Genomic DNA, 23126 nt, shown 5'->3' with positions numbered 1-23126 from the left:
TTAATGCTCTTTGAATTAAGGCTCACTTAGTTCAGCTAGTTTTAATGATGACTGCTGTTTGGAGATCTTTTAGTTTAGCAGTTTGATCTTCACATTGATTGTGTTAGACTGGAGTATGATTCATTGACTGTTGTAGAGAAAGAAGCTCCCTTTCATGTTTATATTTTTTATTGTTTCTTCATTTCAATGATCTTCATAAACGAAAATGAATTCAAAGAGTGCTTTGTTTATGCAGATTCCTTCTTTTCCTCAGATTCAGTGGTTCTGGCGTGCCTTGAGATCATTTGATCAAGCAGAGCGTGCCAAGTTCCTGCAGTTTGTGACTGGCACAAGTAAGGTTCCTCTGCAAGGTTTTGTGGCATTAGAGGGTATGAATGGCACACAAAAGTTCCAGATTCATCGTGATGACAGGTCAACGGATAGATTGCCTTCAGCTCATACATGGTTAGTACCTTGTTCATTGTTGTGTGTTTGTATAGTTTGCCTTCATTAGGAGTGTACTTTAACCAAAATACTTATCAGTCTAATGGATTCTATAGAGGATGTTATGTGGTACTTAACAGTTACATTAGCTGAAAGATTTTTATTTAGAAATTGCCTTTACCCCTGTTATTTTAAGCTGTATTTTGCATGCAGATACAAAGACTTGTGCCTTTGTTTGCAACCATGGTCAAGATTAATTTTGTATGGAAATTATACTGTCTTGATAAAGTTGTGAAGCTATCAAAAGATCAGTGATTTAATTGCAGATTCAACCATTGTAAATATGAGTAGGCTGAACTTGATACACTGTTGTTTACAAAGGTTGTGTTACAATACTAGCTGGTTTTCTACCACTCCTACACCTAGACTCTTATGTCACAAGCACAATCCACATCAACTCACTATCTCTTGATTATGCTCTTGATATTTTTAGTGACCAAGGTTTTTATATATTTAATAATTGATATTGTTTTCCATCTGTAAAAGTAGCAGTATTATGATTCTGATGTAAGTAACTACATCATGGTGGGTTTGAATATCATAACTATTAAGATTCTGATGGGGAGTTCTATATCCTTTTAAGAAGTGGAATTTTTTAAAACTCGCCTAATTCAGTGGTCAGTGGTATCATTGAACAGCATTAAGTATTATCTATCTTCTTTGTCAGTGTTTGTCATTTAGTTTCAGAACAGAAACGTGTGTGAGGACATTGATTTTACTGTTGTTTAAGGGGCCCCAAAAAAATTGGTTACATAGGTTAGCTTTGGCATGTTTTGTTGTAGTTTCTCATCAGTGAACATAAGGAGAGGCTATTCTTAACGCTGATTTAGTTCATGCTAATTTAACTTGAGAATCAACTACTACAAATTCGTAGGTTTGTCAGGTGTAAGCGAGTGAGATTATATGTTATAGATTTACCAACCCCAAGAAAGAATCCAGGCTGATGTTGACACTCAAAGAGTGCAGTTTTGATAGTATTAATATTACATATTAGTGAGTTTTTTATTTTTGTGCTGCCCTCAAGTGGTTTGGCAAATAATTAGAACTGGGAACCTGTACAAGGCAACGGACTAGGATTGCCCTTCCAGATAAGAGGCAGTTGGATGAAAATCTACCTAATTTTGTGTACTTGTTAAATTTGTTGTATTAGAAGTTCAGAATCTGAATCTTATGTAGATTATGACTTGGAATTCTCATTGGGTGCCATTTTTAATGATGTCCATAGGTGTGATCAGCATACCATATGATAATTATATGTTGTCCCTGTCTCATAGGTTTAATGCTGGTGTCACTAGCATGGTTTTTTTTTTCCTGCAATGAGGTATTTATCTTTTGTATGCAAGTATACCCTGTTCAGGGATTGTACACTATTAGCAGATAATTGAATAGAATGGAATTATAGACAATGTGAAAAAGATGTTTGCAGCATAATATTGACATAAATATTGATAGTTTTATTGTGTTTTAGTATAGATCTGCAATTGATGTTTTGACATTTGATATGTCAGTTGCATACTCAAGCTTTCTATCATTGTGCAAGATAGCCAGTTCTCATCTAAGGTGAACTGCAGTTAGCTTACTCATCAAAACATTAAGGTTCAGTAACTTTTTATTTTAGGAAGGTTCTGTCGTTTTAAAGACATTGCCATCTTGTGTTCAGATTTCTGATTACCATGAACAGCACCGTTTGTATTTATCTAATTTATGTGTTGTCATAGACATTCTTCTGATAGATAAAATGTTGGCAAGAATTCATGGCGCTAAAGGGTTTAGAATTTGAATCCCAGTCCTTAGGATGCTTACCCTGGCAAGGGTAAGTTGTTGTTCGCTGATGATACAGTGCTGGTGGCTGATTCGTGTGAGAAACTGCAGAAGCTGGTGACTGAGTTTGGTAAAGTGTGTGCAAGAAGAAAGCTGAGAGTAAATGTGAATAAGAGCAGGTTATTAGGTACAGTAGGGTTGAGGGACAAGTCAATTGGGAGGTAAGTTTGAATGGAGAAAAACTTGAGGAGGTGAAGTGTTTTAGGTATCTGGGAGTGGATTTGGCAGCGGATGGAACCATGGAAGCGAAAGTGAATCATAGGGTGGGGGAGGGGGTGAAAATTCTGGGAGCCTTGAAGAATGTATGGAAGTCGAGAACATTATCTCGGAAAGCAAAAATGGGTATGTTTGAAGGAATAGTGGTTCCAACAATGTTGTATGGTTGCGAGGCGTGGGCTATGGATAGAGTTGTGCGAAGGAGGGTGGATGTGCTGGAATTGAGATGTTTGAGGATATGTGGTATGAGGTGGTTTGATCGAGTAAGTAATAATAGGGTAAGAGAGATGTGTGGTAATAAAAAGAGTGTGGTTGAGAGAGCAGAAGAGGGTATTTTGAAATGGTTTGGTCACATGGAGAGAATGAGTGAGGAAAGATTGACCAAGAGGATATATGTGTCGGAGGTGGAGGGAACAAGGAGAAGTGGAAGACCAAATTGGAGGTAGAAAGATGGAGTGAAAAAGATTTTGAGTGATCGGGGCCTGAACATGCAGGAGGGTGAAAGGCGTGCAAGGATTAGAGTGAATTGGAACGATGTGGTATACCGGGGTCGACGTGCTGTCAATGGATTGAACCAGGGCAGGTGAAGCGTCTGGGGTAAACCATGGAAAGTTCTGTGGGGCCTGGATTTGGAAAGGGAGCTGTGGTTTCGGTGCATTATTACATGACAGCTAGAGACTGAGTGTGAACGAATGAGGCCTTTGTTGTCTTCCTAGCGCTACCTCGCGCACATGAGGGGGGAGGGGGTTGTTAGTTCATGTGTGGCGAGGTGGCGATGGGAATGAATAAAGGCAGACAGTATGAATTATGCACATGTTTATATATGTATATGTCTGTGTGCATATATATGTATACGTTGAGATGTATAGCTATGTATATTTGCATGTGTAGACATGTATGTATATACATGTGTATATACATATAGGTGATATAGGTGATAATTATCGTTGATAAGTAAATCAAGACTACATATTAGTGATATTAGTAATGTATTCCGTATTTTCTTTAAGACCTTAAATAAGTTTTAATTTGTTTCAACAGTTTCAACCAGCTGGACCTACCAGTCTACGAGACCTACGATAAGTTACGTCACTATTTATTGAAGGCCATCCACGAATGTTCCGAAGGTTTTGGCTTTGCATAGAAAGTTCCCAGCATGCTCTACAGCTAACCAGTGATTTTTAGTGGGAAAAAAATTGCTACAGTATCTGCACAGTGGGAGGTCAGGTTCATGCTTAGTGTATTTATCAAAGCAAAGAATTAGAGCAAAAGGCACAAGTACAACAGTGATAACTGATGTAAGGACATGTTCCTCTTAAGACATTGTAATATCTTCAGTTAAGCTTCAGTGATTGTGGTTGGAATGCACCACGAGTGTGTAGAAAGTGAGCTATGAGTACATGTTAAATACCCAATCATGAGGAGGTTTTGGATCTGTATACACAACTTCAAATGATTTTGTTTGGAGCTTCAAAGTCACCACACTCTAATATTTGACATGTTTATAACATAGGATAATGTATATTGTATTGAAATATAAATATTACAGTTGAAAATTTTTTCATGACTTTTAATTTTATATTTTGTGTCCTTTGAGTGGATTTTTCAGTATATACTGGTACAATGTGCACATATAGTAATGAAAGAGATATTTTGAGCAGCTTTGAATATTTTGTAAGCAAACACTGAACCTTCCATCAATTCCTGAAAATGTGATAGATATTACTGGGGTTCTTTGCCCAGCTTATGAGGCACCTATACTTAACCTTATGCTCTTGTTTGATACTATGGTCCCACATACCCTCCGTACCCCACTTTTAGCAAAGCATTAATTCCTTAGCCAAAATTAGGAAATATATTAATGTCCCCACCCACTTGCCATCTCATGCTTAATTTACCCATCTTTTACTGCTGCTGTTTATAAGTTTAATTTCCTGCATTTCTTGTGTTAGTCTACCTTCAGACTGCAGTGAACACTGGAATGAGAAGGCCATATTCTTTTATTTTTGGAAGGAGTCCTTTATAGGACGGATGTTAGGGACCCAAAGAAGTGGACATAGTCTCAGAGTTGTACAGACAAAAGAAAACAATGAGTGGTGATCTGAGACGTATATGGTGATGATCCTTTTCCTAACACAACTTTTCCAACTCGCTGGTGTGACCACGTTAAAGACATATATATAAATATAAATAAGTATATATATATATATTTATATATATATATATAAATATAAATATACCTTCCACTAGTATTATCACTGTGCTGTATATTCTGGCCTCACTACTGCTGTACATATGATTAAAAGAAATACACTGGTATATCAGATGTGATAAATTTACATTAAGGGCTGTCAAATATTGCTACAAAGTGTTGATCATCATTGTAGAGATCATAGATGGACAAGTAAAGTACTTTTGAAGGTGTTGGCAGGTTTCTATGAAACTTGAAATGGGCTTCTGAAATTTTATAATTATTAATTTTGTAGTAAAAGCTACATTTTTATTTCAACTTTTATTTTTGGCAGCACCACAATAGAAGTATGATGATTGCTGTCAAGATTACAAAGCCCCAGCAGCCAGCTACTGTTAAATTTTGCATAGCAACGGAATTTAATATTTGAAGCATACCTTCTGAGCAGAGTAACATAGTGAATGATTCTTGAAGATTGAATGTTGACAGATTCTGGTGTTTGTGAAGTATTACTGGCTAGGGTTTGAAGGAGAGGCATGCAAAGTATATTAATATTTACAAATAGCTAGTGATCCTTCTGTCTGCTACATATTTTTTCAGCTGTGAATGATTATTATTGTATTATGTTACAATGGGTTAATATTTTTTTTACTTAAAAGATGTGTAGTCACTGATTTTCAAGTTTGTTATTTTGTCACAGTTAGCCCAAATGTTACATAGTGTATTTTATCACATATGCAACAACTGTTCTTCTACTTTACCATGTTGGCATTAAAATACACAGTATTAATTTGTTAATTATTTATCCTTCACCCATGCAGGCAAATCTTGGGTATTTCATAATACAGGAATTGTATCTTATGGTAAGTGTAGGTAGCCAGATATTCAGCCGACAAAGCTACACGAGTCGTCCTTATTGAATCATGAAATGGTAAGCACGTGAATAAATGCATCCCATAAATTTGTTTGCAAGTGGCATTGGAATTAACATGAAATAAAGGCATACATGAGAAAGGATTGCAAATATGGATTTTAATCAAAAGCTTATCTGAAATATGTAATATGCTTTTTATGTTGTACATACAAGAACGGCAGTAGAAATAATTATTATTAGTTATTATACTTGGCCATTTCCTGCGTCAGCGAGGTAGAGCCAGGAAACAGACGAAGTATGGCCCATCCACCCACATACACATACATAAATGTATATAAGTATTCATCGAAACGTAGTTAATCCATCAATCTGCCGTAAGAAGAGTATGATAAGTAAAACCAGCGGAATAGTTAGTTAGCTGTCTTATGACTCCAAATTGCCCAGTATTTACCTACCAGTGTTGCCGGCACCGTATTTATCGTTGTTGAAAAGGGCCTATTTTAAAGTATTAATTTCTTAAAAGTTGATTATAAGCTGGGATTCACAGTCATGGTAATTATTAAACAGGATGATAGATATCTTCAACAAACATACGATATTTGTAATTAACTGAATTGCAAATTCTCAACACCTGGCACGATGGCTGTTGTTGTTTCGTCACTTGCGCAGTGGCACTTGCGCAGCGGCAGCCGGTCACCGGCTCACCGGCGTTCAGTCGGCGGCCGGGCACGGTTGAAGGTGGAGGTAAGTGTGGTAATCTGTGTTGAATTATGTTAATTTGTTTATTTTATTAAAAGTATGGGCAGCATTACTTTGGATTTAGTAGAAAGGATATTTCTATTAGAATTAGTTTGGATTTCAATGAGTTTGGAAGCTTAATTATACATTTCAAACGTAGTTTGTTAATGTAATTAGGCTTTGAATGTCATTTTTGTAGGATTAATATAATTTGCAATGTGCTGGAAAGCATTTAATGGAGTTCTGTGAAGAAATTCAACTCTAAATAAACTTAATATTCGTATGTATTTGTCATTTTTTCTCAAAGATCAGCAGGTCTTTAAGGAATGTTATAAGCGTTTGTGTAACGACGCAATCCCAGCACTGGTCAGCGTAGTGACCAGACAAATAGATCATCAGTACCCAGAGGACTATGTGCACAGCAATTCTATTTAAGCTGCCTGATGGGTAAGCTTATTAAAGATTTTTCTTATATTCGTAACACTAACGGCGAACTATGGATTCACTTGTTTGTGCAAAGTAGTAGTGTCGTGGTTCACTGGACGCTTTACGTACTCTACCGTCGAAATATCATTCATGACAGTATTAATGGATATTAATGCCATTGTTCAAACCAAATCTTAAGCCATTTTTAGCTTATTATGGAGTGGGTTATTGTTAGACCGTAGTTTAGATAACTACATGTGCATTGTTCGTGATTAATGTTCCTTAGTACATTTGTACTTGTTCAATCATATTAATGGATTTAGCAGTTTAAGATTTTCCACTTGCATATCATTTGAGTGTAGATATTCGGAATTCATTGTGAAAATCCACCTTGAGCAATGTGTTATTCGGAAAGGAATGCAAATAGTGTTACATTTATTTTTCTTTTTATTGCTAAATCTTTGTTATAATGTTGGAAAGATATTTACATTAAGGAGCAAGATTTTGTGGTTTCCTTGCCTCAAGGGACGCATGCTGAGTGTTGTGTGGGACGATAGGGCTGTGTTCCACGGAGACGGGTCAACAGTTTGAGGCAAAATTCCCATCGATCGTGATCGTGTCGGGTATTTGGGTCAGCTGAAGTTGTTCCTTTCATGCCCTTGAAACGCGGAGAATACATTATACGTATTATAAACTGCCTTCCTGTTAAACCTGTGGTAAACTCAAGGTATGTTAACATTTTCTCCATAAGGGGTATAGAGGGCCGGAGACCTGAGCTTATACCCTCTAGTTGGTGGTGTATTTCAATTAAGCAGTTGTTTGAAGATGCCTCTAAATTGCCTTCCCCCCCCCCCCCTTTTTTGTGGAATACCTACCATCGAAAAACTCATGTCAGCCCAATTTTTAGATGGAAGATTTGAAACTCGTTGTCGGATTATAAGCTTTAATTTTGCACAATAGATCCACAAAAGTAAATAGTCATGTTTACTGTTGAGCCTGATAATGCCATTGAAATTATGAGAATTTTAACCTTGCCTCGAAGAATTCTGTAAGACGAAATAGGTTGGTTTATTAATGTTTTTATAGCATTGTTTACCGTCAGGAATTGTCCTCTAATGACGCTGTCGGCGTTCAGATGTAGAAATGGGTTGATTTACATTGTTCCGTTATTCCCTTAATGGTAATGTTAATCTGATTTACAGGCACTAGGATGATGACCTGACCTTTCAGAAGCCTCAACACGTATCAGACTGAACCTGTGTATAGCTTTGTGTTGCAGCCAAGCATGTGTTTGTGATGGAACGTTGCAGTTTGGACGCCTCCAAAATCAAAATTAAGTAAAGAGTTTTAGTAGCTGTTTTAGCTCCGGAACTATATAAATGCCACAGGTGTGTCTGAAATTGCAGGGTAAATTGAGGACATTTGAACGATAAATAATTGAAAACCTGTTAAAACCTCAACTCGCTTCCTTGAGTCATTTGGTATAAATTTCGAATTTCCCCCATGCAAAATCCCGGTTCCTTGGTGGATGCCCAGGACTGTAATTTGTCATTTCAATGTGTAGTATTTGATCTAGTGTTATACCACTCACACAGAAAAATACATAGACATTGAGGCGAACGTCATCATATTATACAGAAGCAGGATACAAATAAGTGGGTAGAGTACATTTCTAATTTGAGATAGTTTTAATAAGGTTCTGGTGTTATTTGGTGTCACCTACATGTACGAAATCCTTACATTTTTCCATGACATACGCTACCATTTTTGCCGCAGAATTCTTCAATATATGCTTCAAATGCTTGGCAATTTGTATCTGAACACTATACAAGCACAGCAGAACAATCGGTATTCAAAGGTACTAACAATATGGAGTTATTGTAAGTAATTATCAGTTTTGCTTTGTTAGATTAGTGAATGTTTAAGGAGGTATTTTAGGTGATGTAGTTGCTGCACGTTTCTTATATTTATTTATTTATTATACTTTGTCGCCGTCTCCCGCGTTAGCGAGGTAGCGCAAGGAAACAGACGAAGAATGGCCCAACCCACCCATATACACATGCATATACATACACGTCCTCACGCGCACATATACGTGCCCATACATCTCAACGTATACATATATATACACACAGACATAAACATGTATACGTGCATAATTCATACTGTCCTTATTCCCGTCGCCACCCCGCCACACATAAACTAACAACCCCCTCCCCCCGCATGTGCGCGAGGTAGCTCTAGGAAAAGACAACAAAAGCCAAATTCGTTCACACGCAGTCTCTAGCTGCCATGTATAATGCACCGAAACCACAGCTCCCTTTCCACATCCAGGCCCCACACAACTTTACATGGTTTACCCCAGACACTTCACATGCCCTGGTTCAATCCATTGACAGCACGTCGACCCCGGTATACCACATCGTTCCAATCCACTCTTCCTTGCACGCCTTTCACCCTCCTGCATGTTCAGGCCCCAATCACTCAAAATCTTTCACTCTATCTTTCACCTCCAATTTGGTCTCCCACTTCTCGTTCCCTCCACCTCTGACATATATCCTCTTTGTCAATCTTTCCTCACTCATTCTCTCCATGCGACCAAACCATTTCCAAATATCCTCTTCTGCTCTCTCAACCACACTTTTTATTACCACACATCTCTCTTACCCTTTCATTACTTACTCGATCAAGCCACCTCACCTCACCACACATTGTCCTCAAACATCTCATTTCCAACACATCCACCCTCCTCCGCACAACTCTATCCATAACCCACGCCTCGCAACCATATAACATCATCGGAACTACTATTCCTTCAAACATACCCATTTTTGCTTTCCAAGATAACATTCTCGCCTTCCACACATTTTTCAACGCTCCCAGAACTTTCGCCCATGCCCCACCCTATGACTCACTTCCGCTTCCATGGTTCCATCCGCTGCCAGATCCACTCCCAGATATCTAAAACTCTTCACTTCCTCCAGTTTTTCTCCATTCAAACGTACCTCTCAATTGACTTGTCCTACAACCCTACTGTACCTAATAACCTTGCTCTTATTCACATTGTCTCAGCTTTCTTATTTCACACACACTACCAAACTCAGTCACCAGTTTCTACAATTTCTCACCCGAATCAGCCACCAGCGATGTATCATCTGCGAACAACTGACTCGCTTCCTAAGCTCTCTCATCCACAACAGACTGCATACTTGCTCCTCTCTCCAAAACTCTTGCATTCGCCTCCATAACAACCCCATCCTTCAACAAATTAAACAACCATGGAGACATCACGCACCCCTGCCGCAAACCGACATTCACTGAGAATCAATTACTTTCCTCTCTTCCTACTCGTACACATGCCTACATCCTCGATAAAAACTTTTCACTGCTTCTAACAACTTGCCTCCCACACCATATATTCTTAATACCTTCCACAGCGCAACTCTATCAACTCTATCATATGCCTTCTCCAGATCCATAAATGCTACATACAAATCCATTTGCTTTTCTAAGTATTACTCATACATTCTTCAAAGCAAACTCCTGATCCACACATCCTCTACCACTTCTGAAACCCCACTGCTCTTCCCCAATCTGATGCTCTGTACATGCCTTCACCTTCTCAATCAATACCCTCCCATATAATTTCCCAGAAATACTCAACAAACTTGTACCTCTGAAATTTGAGCACCCACCTTTGTCCCCTTTGCCTTTGTACAATGGCACTATGCAAGCATTCCGCCAATCCTTAGGCACCTCACCATGAGTCATACATTCATAAAATAACCTTACCAACCAGTCATCAACACAGTCACCTTTTTTTTTATATATATATATATATAAATTCCACTGCAATACCATCCAAACCCTCTTTCACCGGCTTTCATCTTCAGCAAAGCTTTTACTACCTCTTCTCAGTTTACCAAATCATTCTCCCTAACCCTCTCACTTTGCACACCACCTCGACCAAAGCACCCTGTATCTGCCACTCTTTCATCAAACACATTCGACAAACCTTCAAAATACTCACTCCATCTCCTTTTCACATCACCGCTACTTATCACCTCCCCGTTAGCCCCCTTTACTGATGTTCCCATTTGTTCCCTTGTCTTACGCACTTTATTTACCTCCTTCCAAAACATCTTTCTATTCTCCCTAAAATTTAATGATTCTCACCCCCAACTCCCATTTGCCCTTTTTTCATCTCTTGCACCTTTCTCTTGACCTCATGCCTCTTTCTTTTATACATTTCTCAGTCATTTGCATTATTTACCTGCAAAAATCGTCCAACCGCCTCTCTCTTCTCTTTCACTAATAATCTTCATCCCACCACTCACTACCCATTCTAATCTGCCCACCTTCTACGCTTCTCATGCCACAAGCAGCCCTAGCGCAAGCCATCACTACTTCCCTAAATACATCCCATTCCTCCCCCACTCCCCTTACGTCCTTTGTTCTCACCTTTTTCCATTCTGTACTCAGTCTCTCCTGGTACTTCCTCACACTAGTCTCTGAAAACCTCTACAAGTCTTCACCGCCTCCTCAAGATAATCATCAGACATCCCTCCAGTTGCACCTCTCAGCACATTAACATCCAAAAGTCTCTCACACGCCTATCAATTGACACGTAATCCAATAACGCTCTCTGGCCATCTCTCCTACTTACCAGGCATTCCCAATCACCAGTCCTTTTTCAGCGCACAATTCTACAAGTTCTTCACCATTTCCATTTACAACACTGAACACCCCACGTACACCAATTATTCCCTTATTGTAAATGCAGAAATGCTAAACGAATGTATATAATTCTCCCCTTCCACCTATAATAGTGGAAAATGCTCTATACTCGAGTTTACTTTTACATTGATCCCGTTTCCCAGTTGCCTTAATCTCGTTCAGTACGGTAGATGTGCATTCGGTAATATCTAGGATCGTAGATATTAGCCATTCCCTAAAGCAAGTTTTGATGCTAGGTAGAATACTTGATGTCCAGTATAGGTAAATCAACTCGTGATGTTTTTTCAAAATGTGTTATTTCTGAATTGCATTTGCGTAGCTATTGCGTCGACCTGAAATTATTTTTCCTTGCAGGCAGGAGCACACTAGCGTCTCTTCTAAAGTCGACTGGCAAGACCATCATGTTTTCCCTCCAGCTTGATGCGGGACCCTTCTGTGATGGACGGACGCACGCAGCAAATTCTCCCAAGTTCAGTTTATCTCGTTATTGTAAGGGGGAAACTTAGCGGGTGATCTGGTTGGAGTGGTATGTCAGAGAGAGGCACAGAAACACGTTAAACAATTTTATTAGTTAAGTTTCATAAAGTGAGATAGCCCAGGGACAATTAGCTACTAGAGGTTGCAGGATTATGGTGGTGTCGTAAGATGGGTCGAGTAGTACGAGAGAGGATGAGCTGGGGTCATGTGATTAATGAAGATGTCGGATGAAACAGAAGCATGTGGGCGAAGGTGTGTGGCTACCGAATCTACTCGGAGCTCCTGTGGGAGGAGGTGGGTGTATCCTGTACCACGGCTCCTGAGGGTGGCGGGCTGTCGGTTTGTCGTTGGGTTGCAGTAGTACTGTGGGCGTGGATGTAGGTCCCTTGTTACAGCTGCTGCTCGTGATTGGCGGAGACTATGGCCCACGCGAGTGCTGCTGAAGGCGGATGTCTGGGATGAAGCAACACATTGAAACCTGCCAGGAAGATGGAACATCATGAGTAACGGTGGGACTTGTACTGATGGAGGAGACGCCCTAAGGGATTTAAGGTTGGACTTGCATTGCCATGCTTTCAGGTCCCGACACTGACGGAGGAGATGCCCTAAGAGCGGCTTAAGTCTGGAGTTACACGGCGAAGGTGGCGGGCTGTCGGTTTGTCGTTGGGTTGCAGTAGTACTGTGGGCGTGGATGTAGGTCCCTTGTTACAGCTGCTGCTCGTGATTGGCGGAGACTATGGCCCACGCGAGTGCTGCTGAAGGCGGATGTCTGGGATGAAGCAACACATGGAAACCTGCCAGGAAGATGGAACATCATGAGTAACGGTGGGACTTGTACTGATGGAGGAGACGCCCTAAGGGATTTAAGGTTGGACTTGCATTGCCATGCTTTCAGGTCCCGACACTGACGGAGGAGATGCCCTAAGAGCGGCTTAAGTCTGGAGTTACACGGCGAAGACTACAGGTACCGGAGTACTACACTTGGTCTCGAGCCAGCCAACTGCGGTGATACCCAGGTCTCTCGCTGTCACCTACCAACCAGTAGAGGCTTCGTCAGTCAGGTGACACTTTATAGAGTGACAGTGGGTTAATACCACAGTGTTGCCTATTGTGTTTATGTGGTCTAGGTATGGTTTATTACATTTGGCTATAGTAAGTAGGGGGGGTTGACCCTTGATTATAGAGGAATGCAAATGGTAAGACAATTGGAATCCTTTCGAAGATGATTGTGATAGTGGAAGAGGTCAAAACATCGATATTGGTACGTTATGATCAAAGCATACATGGCTGAGAGGGGATGCAGGCACGTGAGTCGTGGGCTGAAAAGTTGTATGTTCCGTTCACTCTTAACTGGTACATTATTGCTCGATAACAAACAATTGTTTAAAAGTATTTCGCCTCATTTAAAGTAAATCCTGCGCACGTTTGTATCCATTACGAGTGGAATCAGACATATCTAGCCTTTAATACCTTACAAGTATAGCGCAGTTAGATTGTGGCTTGTTGAAACTATGTGGGGTTTATGCGCTTTGTTCTAGTGGTAATAGGGTCGAGAGATGTGGTGTGTATAACGTAGATATTGGTTAACTGTTGGAACCATAATTTCAAGGAGTTTGCATGTGATACACTGTGATGAGGTGTTAGGTATGTGGTTAGAGAGCTTAAGAGTGGGTATTATACTGGCAATATTCCAGATGTATGCGTTTTTTTGCTGTGTAGCCAGGGGGTGGTTGACGTTGGCTGTGAGTACTTTGCTTGCACCAGGACTAAAGAGTTGTACGTGGAAGTATTAGGGTATTGAGGCCTTGTTGCATGCTTTTATATGGATGGGGCATTAACAGTTAAAGGAGCAAGGTGAGACAATTAGAGTGCCATACTTAAATCATGGAGAAACCAGGAAAGCTGCCACTGTTCATATGAAGGTATGTGAGTTCAATTGGAGGAAGGACTGGGTAGAATGTACGCTGGAAGAGGATGCTGAAAGTTAATACAATTGATAAAGCAATCGTGTTTGAAGGGGATACGAGACCATTGCATGTTTTGAATTGTTAGCAGTGGGGCAAAGTTTCCGAAGGGTCCATTTGTGTGTGGAGATAGATAAGCATTATGCTGACAGAAAGCTCCAGTGGGAATATTAGTTACAAAAATGGCATAGATTCTTGGGGTAAAAACAGCTTTTTGCTCTTCAGTACTGGGTGAGGAAGGCCAGGCCTTCTGGAGGAAATTGTTCTATATTAAAAGATAACAGGAGATACCTCGACATAATACATAATTATATATAAGCTGTAGATGAGTTTAGATGTTAAGAGGTCAAGTTAAGGGCGGTATTGTGAAAATTTATATGGAAACCCGTCATGCAAGGGCGAGAGAGATCCTTAAGTGGGGCAGCTCTGTCGCCTCCGATGGATGTGAAACTAATGTGTCCATAGATTAGGTATGAAAATAAAGAGCAGCAGAAATTAATACTTTTGTTGGAACTGTAAGGATAAAAATGTGCTGAGACTGCTCATGCTCGAGTCTTACAGGATCATCATCATGTAGAACGTAGGCAGATTGTAGCTTTATCAGATGTATAGTAGAAAGTAGGAGAGGTTGACTGCATTATTTTAGGCAAGGGTCACGTGAAACGTGAGTTCGGGATTATTTCTGATGAGAGGAATTATTGGGCTTCTGTTAGTGAAAAAGTCTGTTGGTGGCAGTGATTGGAGATGGTCATAAGTTTAATTGTGTGTGTACGAAGAATGTGTGCAGGATGAATGATTTGGTGGAGAGAAGAGTTAATGAAAGCTTCGCATAAGATGAAATCCGAAAAGGCGTTGGGTTTGGATGGTATTGCAGGGGAATTTATTAAAAGGGGGATGACTGTGTTGTTGATTGGTATGTAAGGATATTCATTGTATGTATGGATCATGGAGTGGCTGAGGATTGGCGGAATGCATGCATAGTGCCATTGTGCAAAGGCGATAAACTTGTGTTCAAACTATAGGCATAAGTTTGAGTATTCCTGGGAAATTGTATGGGAGGGTATTGAGAGGGTGAAATTATGTACAGAGCATCAGATTGGGGAGCAGTGTGGTTTCCGAAGTGGTAAAGGATGTGTGGATCAGGTGTTTGCTTTGAAGAATGTATATGAGAAATACTTAGAAAAACAAATTGATTACTATGTAGTATTTATGGATCTGGAAAAGGCATATGATAGGGTTGACATGCTTTGTGGAAGATTTTAAGAGTATATGGTGTGGAAGGTAAGTCGCTCGAAGCAGTGAAAAGTTTTTACCAAAGATGTAAGGCAAGTGACAAGTAGGAAGAGGAAAATTATTGGTTCCCAGTGAATGTTGGTCTGCAGCAGGGGATGTGTGATGTCCCTATGGTCGTTTAATTTGTTTATGAATGGGGAGGTTAACTAGGCAGATGCAAGAGTTTTGGAGAGAGGGGCGAGTATACAGTCTGTTGTGGATGAGAGGGCTTGGGAAGTGAGTGAGTTGTTTGCTGATGATACAGCTGTAGTGAATGATTCGTGCGAGAAACTGCAGAGGTTGGTGACGAGTTTGGAAAAGTGTGTGAAAGGAGAAAGTTGAAAGTAAATGTGAATAAGTGCAAGGTTATTATGTTCAGTAGGGTTGAGGTCCAAGTTAATTGAGATGTATGTTTAAATGGAGAAAAATTGGAGGAAGTGAAGTGTTTTAGATATCTGGGAGTGGACGGAACCATAGAAGCGTGAGTGAATCACTGGGTGGGGGAGGGGGCGAAAGTTCTGGGAACGATGAAGAATGTGTGGAAGGAGAGGACGTTATTTCGGAGAGCGAAAATGGGTGTTTTGAACGAATAATAGTTCCAACAATGTTATATGGTTGCGAGGCATGGGCTATAGATAGGGTTGTGCAGAGGAGGTTAGATGTGTTGGAAATGAAATTTTTGAGGACAATATGTCTTGTGAGGTGGTTTGGTTATGTAATGTAAGGGTAAGAGAGATGTGTGGAAATAAACAGACTATGGTTGAGAGAGAAGAGGGTTGTGTTGAAATGGTTTGGACATATGGAGAGAGTGAGTGAAAAAAATTGCGATAGGATATGTGTCAGAGGTGGAGGCAACAAGGAGAAACGCGAGACCAAATTGGAGGTGGAGGGATGGATGAAAAAGATTTTGAGTGATCGGGGCCTGCACATACAGGAGGGTGAGAGGCGTTGCAAGGAAGAGTGATTGGAACGTTGTGGTATACCTGGGTCGACGTGCTGTCAATGGACTGAACCAAGGCATGGGAAGCGTCTGGGGGGTCTGGATGTGGAAAGAGACCGAGTGTGAACGAGTTTTTCTTTTTTTTTTCTTTTTTTCTGGCGCTACCTCGCTGAAGCAGGGGATAGTGATGCTGTTTTCCTATGGTGCACATGTGTATGTTTGTAATGTTTGTGTATATATATGTTACGTATATGTGCATATGTGTATGTGTGTGTATATGAGTGAATGGGCCATTCTTCGTCTGTTTCCTGGCGCTACATCGCTGACGTGGGGAACAGAGATTATGTTGTGGGAGTATGTGATAGTGTAAGAAAGTAAACTCTAGATTGATATGAGTAAAACTGAAAGTGGATCATGAGGCAAGTGTTTTGGGAGCAGCTGAGTGTGTTAGTAGTTTTGATGCACGAGACCAGGTTATAGTGATGGGTGATTTAAATGCAAAGGTGAGTAATGTGGCAGTTGAGGTAATAACTGGTGTACATGGTGTGTTCAGTGTTGTAAATGGAAATGAAGAGCATTCAGATGTGTGTGCTGAAAAAAGGACTGGTGATTGGGAATACCTGGTTTAAAAAGAGAGATATACGTAAGTACGTATGTACGTAGGAGAGATGGCCAGAGAGCGTTATTAGATTACATGTTGATTGATAGGCACGCGAAAAAAGAGATTTATGGATGTTAATGTGCTGAGAGGTGCAACTGTAGGGATGTCTGATCATTATCTTGTGGAGGCAAAGGTGAAGATTTGTAGAGGTTCTCAGAAAAGAAGAGGGAATGTTAGGGTGAAGAGAGTGGTGAGAGTGAGTGAGTTTGGGAGGGAGACTTGTGTGAGGATGTACCAGGAGAAACTGAGTGCAGAATGGGAAAAGGTGAGAGCAAAGGTCGTAAGGGGAGTGGGGGAGGAATGGGATGTATTTAGGGAAGCAGTGATGGCTTGCGCAAAAGATGCTTGTGGAAGGTGGGCAGATTAGAAAGGGTAGTAAGTGGTAGGATGAACAAGTAAGATTATTGGTGAAAGAGAAGAAAGAGGCATTTGGACGAGTTTTCCAGGGAAATAGTTAAATGAATGACTGGGAGATGTATAAAAGAAAGAGGTAGGAGGTCAAGAGAAAGGTGCAAGAGGTGAAAAAGAGGGCAAATGAGAGTTGGGGTAAGACAGTATCTTTAAATTTTAGGGAGAATAAAAAGATGTTTTGGAAGGAGGTAAATAATGCGTAAGACAAGGGAACAAATGGGAACATCTGTGAAGGGGGCTAATGGGGAGGTGATAACAAGTAGTGGTGATGTTAGAAGGAGATGGAGTGAGTATTTTGAAGGTTTGTTGAATATTTGATGATGGGCAGACATAGGGTGTTTTGGTCAAGGTGGTGTGCGAAGTGAGAGGGTTAGGGAGAATGATTAGGTAAACAGAGAATAGGTAGTAAAAGCTTTGCAGATGAAAGCTGGCAAAGCAGCGTCTTTGGATGGTATTGCAGTGAAATTTATTAAAAAGGGGGGTGACTGTGTTGTTGAGTGGTTGGTAAGGATATTTAATGTATGTATGACTCATGGTGAGGTGCCTGAGGATTGGCGGAATGCATGCATAGTGCCATTGTATAAAGGCAAAGGGGGTAAAGGTGAGTGCTCAAATTAAAGAGGTATAAGTTTGTTGAGTATTCCCGGGAAATTATATGGAAGGGTATTGATAGAGAGGGTGAAGGCATGTACAGAGCATCAGATTGGGGAAGAGCAGTTTGGTTTCAGAAGTGGTAGAGGATGTGTGGATCAAGTGTCCGCTTTGAAGAATGTATGTGAGAAATACTTAGAAAAGCAAGTGGATTTGTATGTAGCATTTATGGATCTGGAGAGGGCATGTGACAGAGTTGATAGAGATGCTCTGTGGAAGGTATTGAGAATATGTGGTGTGGGAGGCAAGGTGTTAGAAGCAGTGAAAAAGTTTTTATCGAGGATGTAAGGCATGTGTACGAGTAGGAAGAGAGGAAGGTGACTGGTTCTCATTGAATGTCGGTTTGCGGCAGGGATGCGTGGTTCCTCCATGGTTGTTTGATTTGTTTATGGATGGGGTTGTTGGGGAGGTGAATGCAAGAGTTTTGGAGAGAGAGAGAGAGAGAGAGAGAGAGAGAGAGAGAGAGGTTAGTATGCAGTCTGTTGTGGATGAGAGGGCTTGGGAAGTGAGTCACTTGTTCGCTGATGATACAGCGCAGGTGGCTGATTCGGGTGAGAAAATGCAGAAGCTGGTGAATAAGAACAAGGTTATTAGGTACAATAGGGTTGAGGGACAGGTCAACTGGGAGGTAAGTTTGAGCGGAGAAAACCTGGAGGAAGTGAAGTGTTTTAGATATCTGGGAGTGGATTTGGATGGAACCATGGAAGCGGAAGTGAGTCACAGGGTGGGGGAGGGGGGCGAAAGTTCTGGAAGTGTTGGAAAAATGTGTGGAAGGCGAGAACATTATTTCGGAAAGCAAAATTGGGTATGTTTGAAGGAATAGTGATTCCGACAATGTTATATGGTTGCGAGGCGTGGGCTATAGATAGAGTTGTGCGGAGGGTGGATGTGTTGGAAATGAGATGTTTGAGGACTATGTGGTGTGATGTGGTTTGATCGAGTAAGTGATGAAGGGGTGAGAGAGATGTATGGTAGTGGGGCCTGGATGTGGAAAGGGAGCTGTTTTTTCGGTGCATTATGCATGACAACTAGAGACTGAGTGTGAACGAATGTGGCCTTTATCTTTTCCTAACGCGACCTTGCGCGCATGCGGGGGGAGGGGGTTGTCATTTCATGTGTGGCGGGGTGGCGACGAGAGTGAGTGGGGGCGGCGGATGTGAATTATATGCATGTGTAAATATGTATATTTCCGTGTATGTATATATATGTATACGTTGAAATGTATAGGTATATGTGCGTGTGTGGACGTGTATGTAAATACATGTGTATGTGGAGGGGTTGGGCCATTCTTTCGTCTGTTTCCTTGCGCTACCTCGCTAACGCGGGAGGCAGCAACAAAGTATAATATATATATATATATATATATATATATATATATATATATATATATATATATATATATATATATATATCGGAAGCAGTAATGTCTGCAAAAGATGCATGTGGCATGAGAAAGGTGGGAGGTGGGCAGATTAGAAAGGGTGGTGAATGGTGGGATGAAGTAAGATTCTTATTGAAAGAGAAGAGAGAGGCGTTTGGACGATTTTTGCAGGGAAGTAGTGCAAATGAGTGTGAGATGTATAAAAGAAAACAGCAGGTCAAGAGAAAGGTGCAAGAGGCGAAAAAGAGGGCAAATGAGAGTTGGGGTGAGAGAGTATCATTAGATTTTAGTGAGAAAAAGTGCATAAGTCAAGAGAACAAATGGGGACATCGGTGAAGGGGGCAAATGGGGAGGTAATAACAAGGTAGTGATGAAGTGAGAAGGAGATGGAGTAAATATTTTGAAGGCTTGTTGAATGTGTTTGGTGATGGAGTGGCAGATGTAGGGTGTTGTGGTCGGGGTGGTTTGCAAAGTGAGAGGGTCAGGGAGAATGGTTTGGTGAACAGAGAAGAGGTGGTGAAAGTTTTGCAGATGATGAAAGGCGGCGGGTTTGGACGGTATTGCAGTGCAGTTTATTAGAAAGGGGGTGACTTGTGGAATGGTTGGTAAGGATATTCGTTGTATGTATGGATCATGGTGAAGTGCATGAGGATTGGCGGAATGCATGCATAGTGCCATTGTACAAAGGCAAAGGGGATAAAGGTGAGTGTTCAAATTACAAAGGCATAAGTTTGAGTATTTCTGGGAAATTATATGGGAGGGTATTGATTTAGAGGGTAAAGGCATGTACAGAGCATCAAATTGGGGAAAAGCAGTGTGGTTTCTGAAGTGGTAGAGGATGTGTGGATCAGGTGTTTGCTTTGAAGAATGTATGTGAGAAATACTTGGAAAAACATATGGATTTGTATGTAGCATTCATGGATCTGGAGAAGGCATATGATAGAGTTGATAAAGATGCTTTGTGGAAGGTTTTGAGTATATGGTGTGGGAGGTAAGTTGCTAGAAGCATTAAAAAGATTTTATCAAGATTGTAAGGCATGTTTACGAGTACGAAGAGAGGAAAGTGATTGGTTCCTAGTGAATATCGGTTTGCGGCAGGGGTGTGTGATGTCTCCATGGTGGTTTAATTTGTTTATGGACGGGGTGGTTAGGGAGGTGAATGCAAGTTTTGGAGAGAGGGGCAAGTATGCAGTCTGTTGTAGATGACAGAGCTTGGGAAGTGAGTCAGTTGTTGTTCGGTGATGATACAGCGCTGGTGGCTCATTCAGGTGAGAAACTGGAGATGCTAGTGACTGAGTTTTGTAAAGTGTGTGAAAGAAGGAAGTTCAAAGTAAACGTGAATAAGAACAATTTTATTAGGATAAGTAGAGTTGAGGGACAATGTAATTGGGAGGTAAATCTGAATGGAGGAAGTGAAGTGTTTTAGATATCTGGGAGTAGATTGAGCAGGGGATGGAACCATGGAAGTGGAAGCGAGTCACAGGGTGGGGGAGGGAGCGAAGGTTCTGGGAGCTTTGGAGAGTGTGTGGAAGGCGAGAACGTTATGGGTATGTTTGAAGGAACAGTGGTTCCAACAATGTTATATGGCTACGAGGAATGGGCTCTAGGTAGGGTTGTGCGGAGGAGGGTGGGTGTGTTGGAAATGAAATGTTTGAGGACAATATGTGGTGTGAGGTGGTTTGACCGAGTAAGCAATAAAAGAGTATGAGATGTATGGTAATAAAAAAGTGTGTGGTAGAGGGAGCAGAGCATGTGTTGAAATGGTTTGGACACATGGAGAGAATGAGTGAGGAAAGATTTACAAAGAGGATATACGCGTCAGGTGTAGGGAAGAAGAAACGAGTCCAAATTGGAGGTGAAAGGATGGAGTGAAAAAGCTTTTGAGCGATCGGGGCCTGAACATAGAGGAGGGTGAAAGGCGTGCAAGGAATGTAGTGAACTGGAACGATGTGGTATACCGGGGTGTAGGTATGGGTGTATGTGTGTTTTTAGATCGAAAAAGTAATGAAAGGGTAAGGTGTGGAAATATATAGTCGAGAGATGCTGAGGAGAGTGTGCTTGAAATGGTCTGGACAAGTGGAGAGGATGAGCGAGGAGACGTTGACAGGATATGTGTCAGCAGTGGAAGGAAGAACGAGAACTGGGAGACCAAACTGGAGGTAAAACATCTTGAGCGATCGTGTGAAAAGCGTGCCTGGGATAGTGAATTATAATTGGTGTAGTGGAGTCACGTGCTGTCACTGGACTTAACCAGGATATGTTAAGCGTCCGGGGTAAACCATGGAAAGGTCTGTGGGGCCTGGAGGTTCATACACCAGGCATGGATTCTATAGGATATTTAGGATGCAATGTAAATTGATCAACAAGAAAACTGGTAATGGAGTTGTATTTCATGTCACATTAGTGAGTTCTTGTGTAATGGACAAACTGAAGTGTCGTCCATAAGGATGTGGTTCAAGATGAGCTGCGAATTAGGTTCACAAATTAACCATTATTGTACCAGTATATTCATTTATCTGCAGCTAAACTGATAACTGTGCTTGTTAATTTTTCAAGGATGTTAATGATTGATGGTCATAATGTTCTTATCCTATACTGAAATAAACATGTATTTTTACTTGTTTTTTTTACCTTGTAGACAGGACTGTAATTTACATATGAAATTTATTACTTCTGTCCATGGATATTGAGCATTGTGGTAACTTAATCGTCGTAACGTCGATGTGGCGGATAATTTCTGAAGTAAATTAATGAATGCCATGTTTAGATCATTGGTCAGATTAACAAAATTTATGATCGCAAAGGGAGGCTACTGTGCTTAATAAATGTTCTAAATGTTATTGAAGGTAAGATTAACGAAACGTGTACGTATATAGTTTGAAATTAGTGAAAATTTTGATACTGTAATTAGCTAGTATTAAAAAGTCCGTGGTGAATCCATTAAAAGTAATAATGCAATTTAAGAATTTATTTTTGAAATTTGTCTTTTAAAGCAGTAACTAGCGTCTCCATTTTAAGCCTCTTGGTTCATTTAAAGATTTCGAAATCTTGAACGATTGTATTTTGAACATGTTCTCGGACGAGTCTTTCGTGAGTTAAGTTTAAACTTGACAATTTAGGGGGAAAAATTTAACCATTTTGATTTTTTAAAGTTCAACTCTAGGCCCTAGCGGGACCATTGTAAAATCGGGGTCTCCGAACATAGCACATAGCACTTCACACTTAAAAATAAAGTTGGATCCAGACGTGCCTGTTGTAAGATTGCGTACTATTGGCAAGTCTTTACTACTGTCTTTGAAGTTATAAAAGACTTTAAACGTTCACTTTAAAGTACGGTGTCTATTTTAGGAAGGTGGATACTTATGATTAAAGGCTGTCTTAGAAAAATCCATTATCTAATCCAGGTGTACATGGAAAGTACATTGTAAAAACGCTGAATACTTAAGTAGGACGAGTCCATTTTCGAGCTTGGAGAGTCTCGTCCCATCTTAAAATTGCCATAAGGAAATATTTCGCTAAGCAAGTCCATGTCTAGGCCATCTTGAAAAAAAAGTATTTTTAAATGAGTAAAGGGAGGTTCCTCTTCCATTTCATTTAATAAGGGTTTTGGACATCAATTTTAAGATATCATACAAAAAAAAAATACAAAATTCCTTTTAAGAGCGGGGAGTGCCCGACGAGCGTACCTTTCAAACGGGTGAGTCCTGTTTGACTTAATTTTAACTTTGTCTTCGGCGAAACCATTCTAGGATTTGCAAAGTCCACAGTGTGGGTCTTTTTCTGAGATGGAGAAGAACGAGCCCACGGGAAGTCTATTTTACGGAGACTGGGTCTGGCAAACCCATTCTAATAAGCTCGGGGAGTCCCCGGTGAAACTTGTAAA

At 40.6% G+C, this 23126-nt stretch overlaps 1 protein-coding gene and 1 long non-coding RNA gene across 6 annotated transcripts in view; both read left to right on the top strand.

The window, feature by feature from the left end:
• HUWE1 (HECT, UBA and WWE domain containing E3 ubiquitin protein ligase 1) overlaps positions 1 to 5501 on the top strand; it is a 139486-nt gene extending 133985 nt beyond the window's left edge. For all 3 annotated transcript variants that reach the window (XM_071677124.1, XM_071677123.1, XM_071677122.1), the window contains exons 59-60: positions 254 to 444; positions 3562 to 5501. In XM_071677124.1, the coding sequence (XP_071533225.1) occupies positions 254 to 444; positions 3562 to 3664 (294 nt within the window). In that variant the 3' untranslated portion in view covers positions 3665 to 5501. The remainder of the gene's footprint in view (positions 1 to 253; positions 445 to 3561) is intronic.
• A 514-nt stretch (positions 5502 to 6015) lies between these two features.
• Positions 6016 to 21860, top strand: LOC139757075 (uncharacterized). 3 transcript variants are annotated; one of them, XR_011714492.1, is made up of 5 exons: positions 6016 to 6329; positions 6631 to 6770; positions 7275 to 7476; positions 7952 to 8086; positions 11841 to 21860. It is a non-coding gene; the product is annotated as an uncharacterized lncRNA (long non-coding RNA). The 3 variants fall into 3 exon arrangements; XR_011714493.1 differs by lacking the exon at positions 6631 to 6770 and having other exon boundaries at positions 6144 to 6329; XR_011714491.1 differs by lacking the exon at positions 6016 to 6329 and having other exon boundaries at positions 6338 to 6770.
• The last annotated feature ends 1266 nt before the right edge of the window (positions 21861 to 23126 follow it).

This window comes from Panulirus ornatus, chromosome 24, assembly GCF_036320965.1.
Source record: "Panulirus ornatus isolate Po-2019 chromosome 24, ASM3632096v1, whole genome shotgun sequence".
Classification (NCBI taxonomy): domain Eukaryota; kingdom Metazoa; phylum Arthropoda; class Malacostraca; order Decapoda; family Palinuridae; genus Panulirus; species Panulirus ornatus.
The sequence above is the reverse complement of the archived record's forward strand: the minus strand, read 5'-3'. Positions and strand labels throughout refer to the sequence as shown.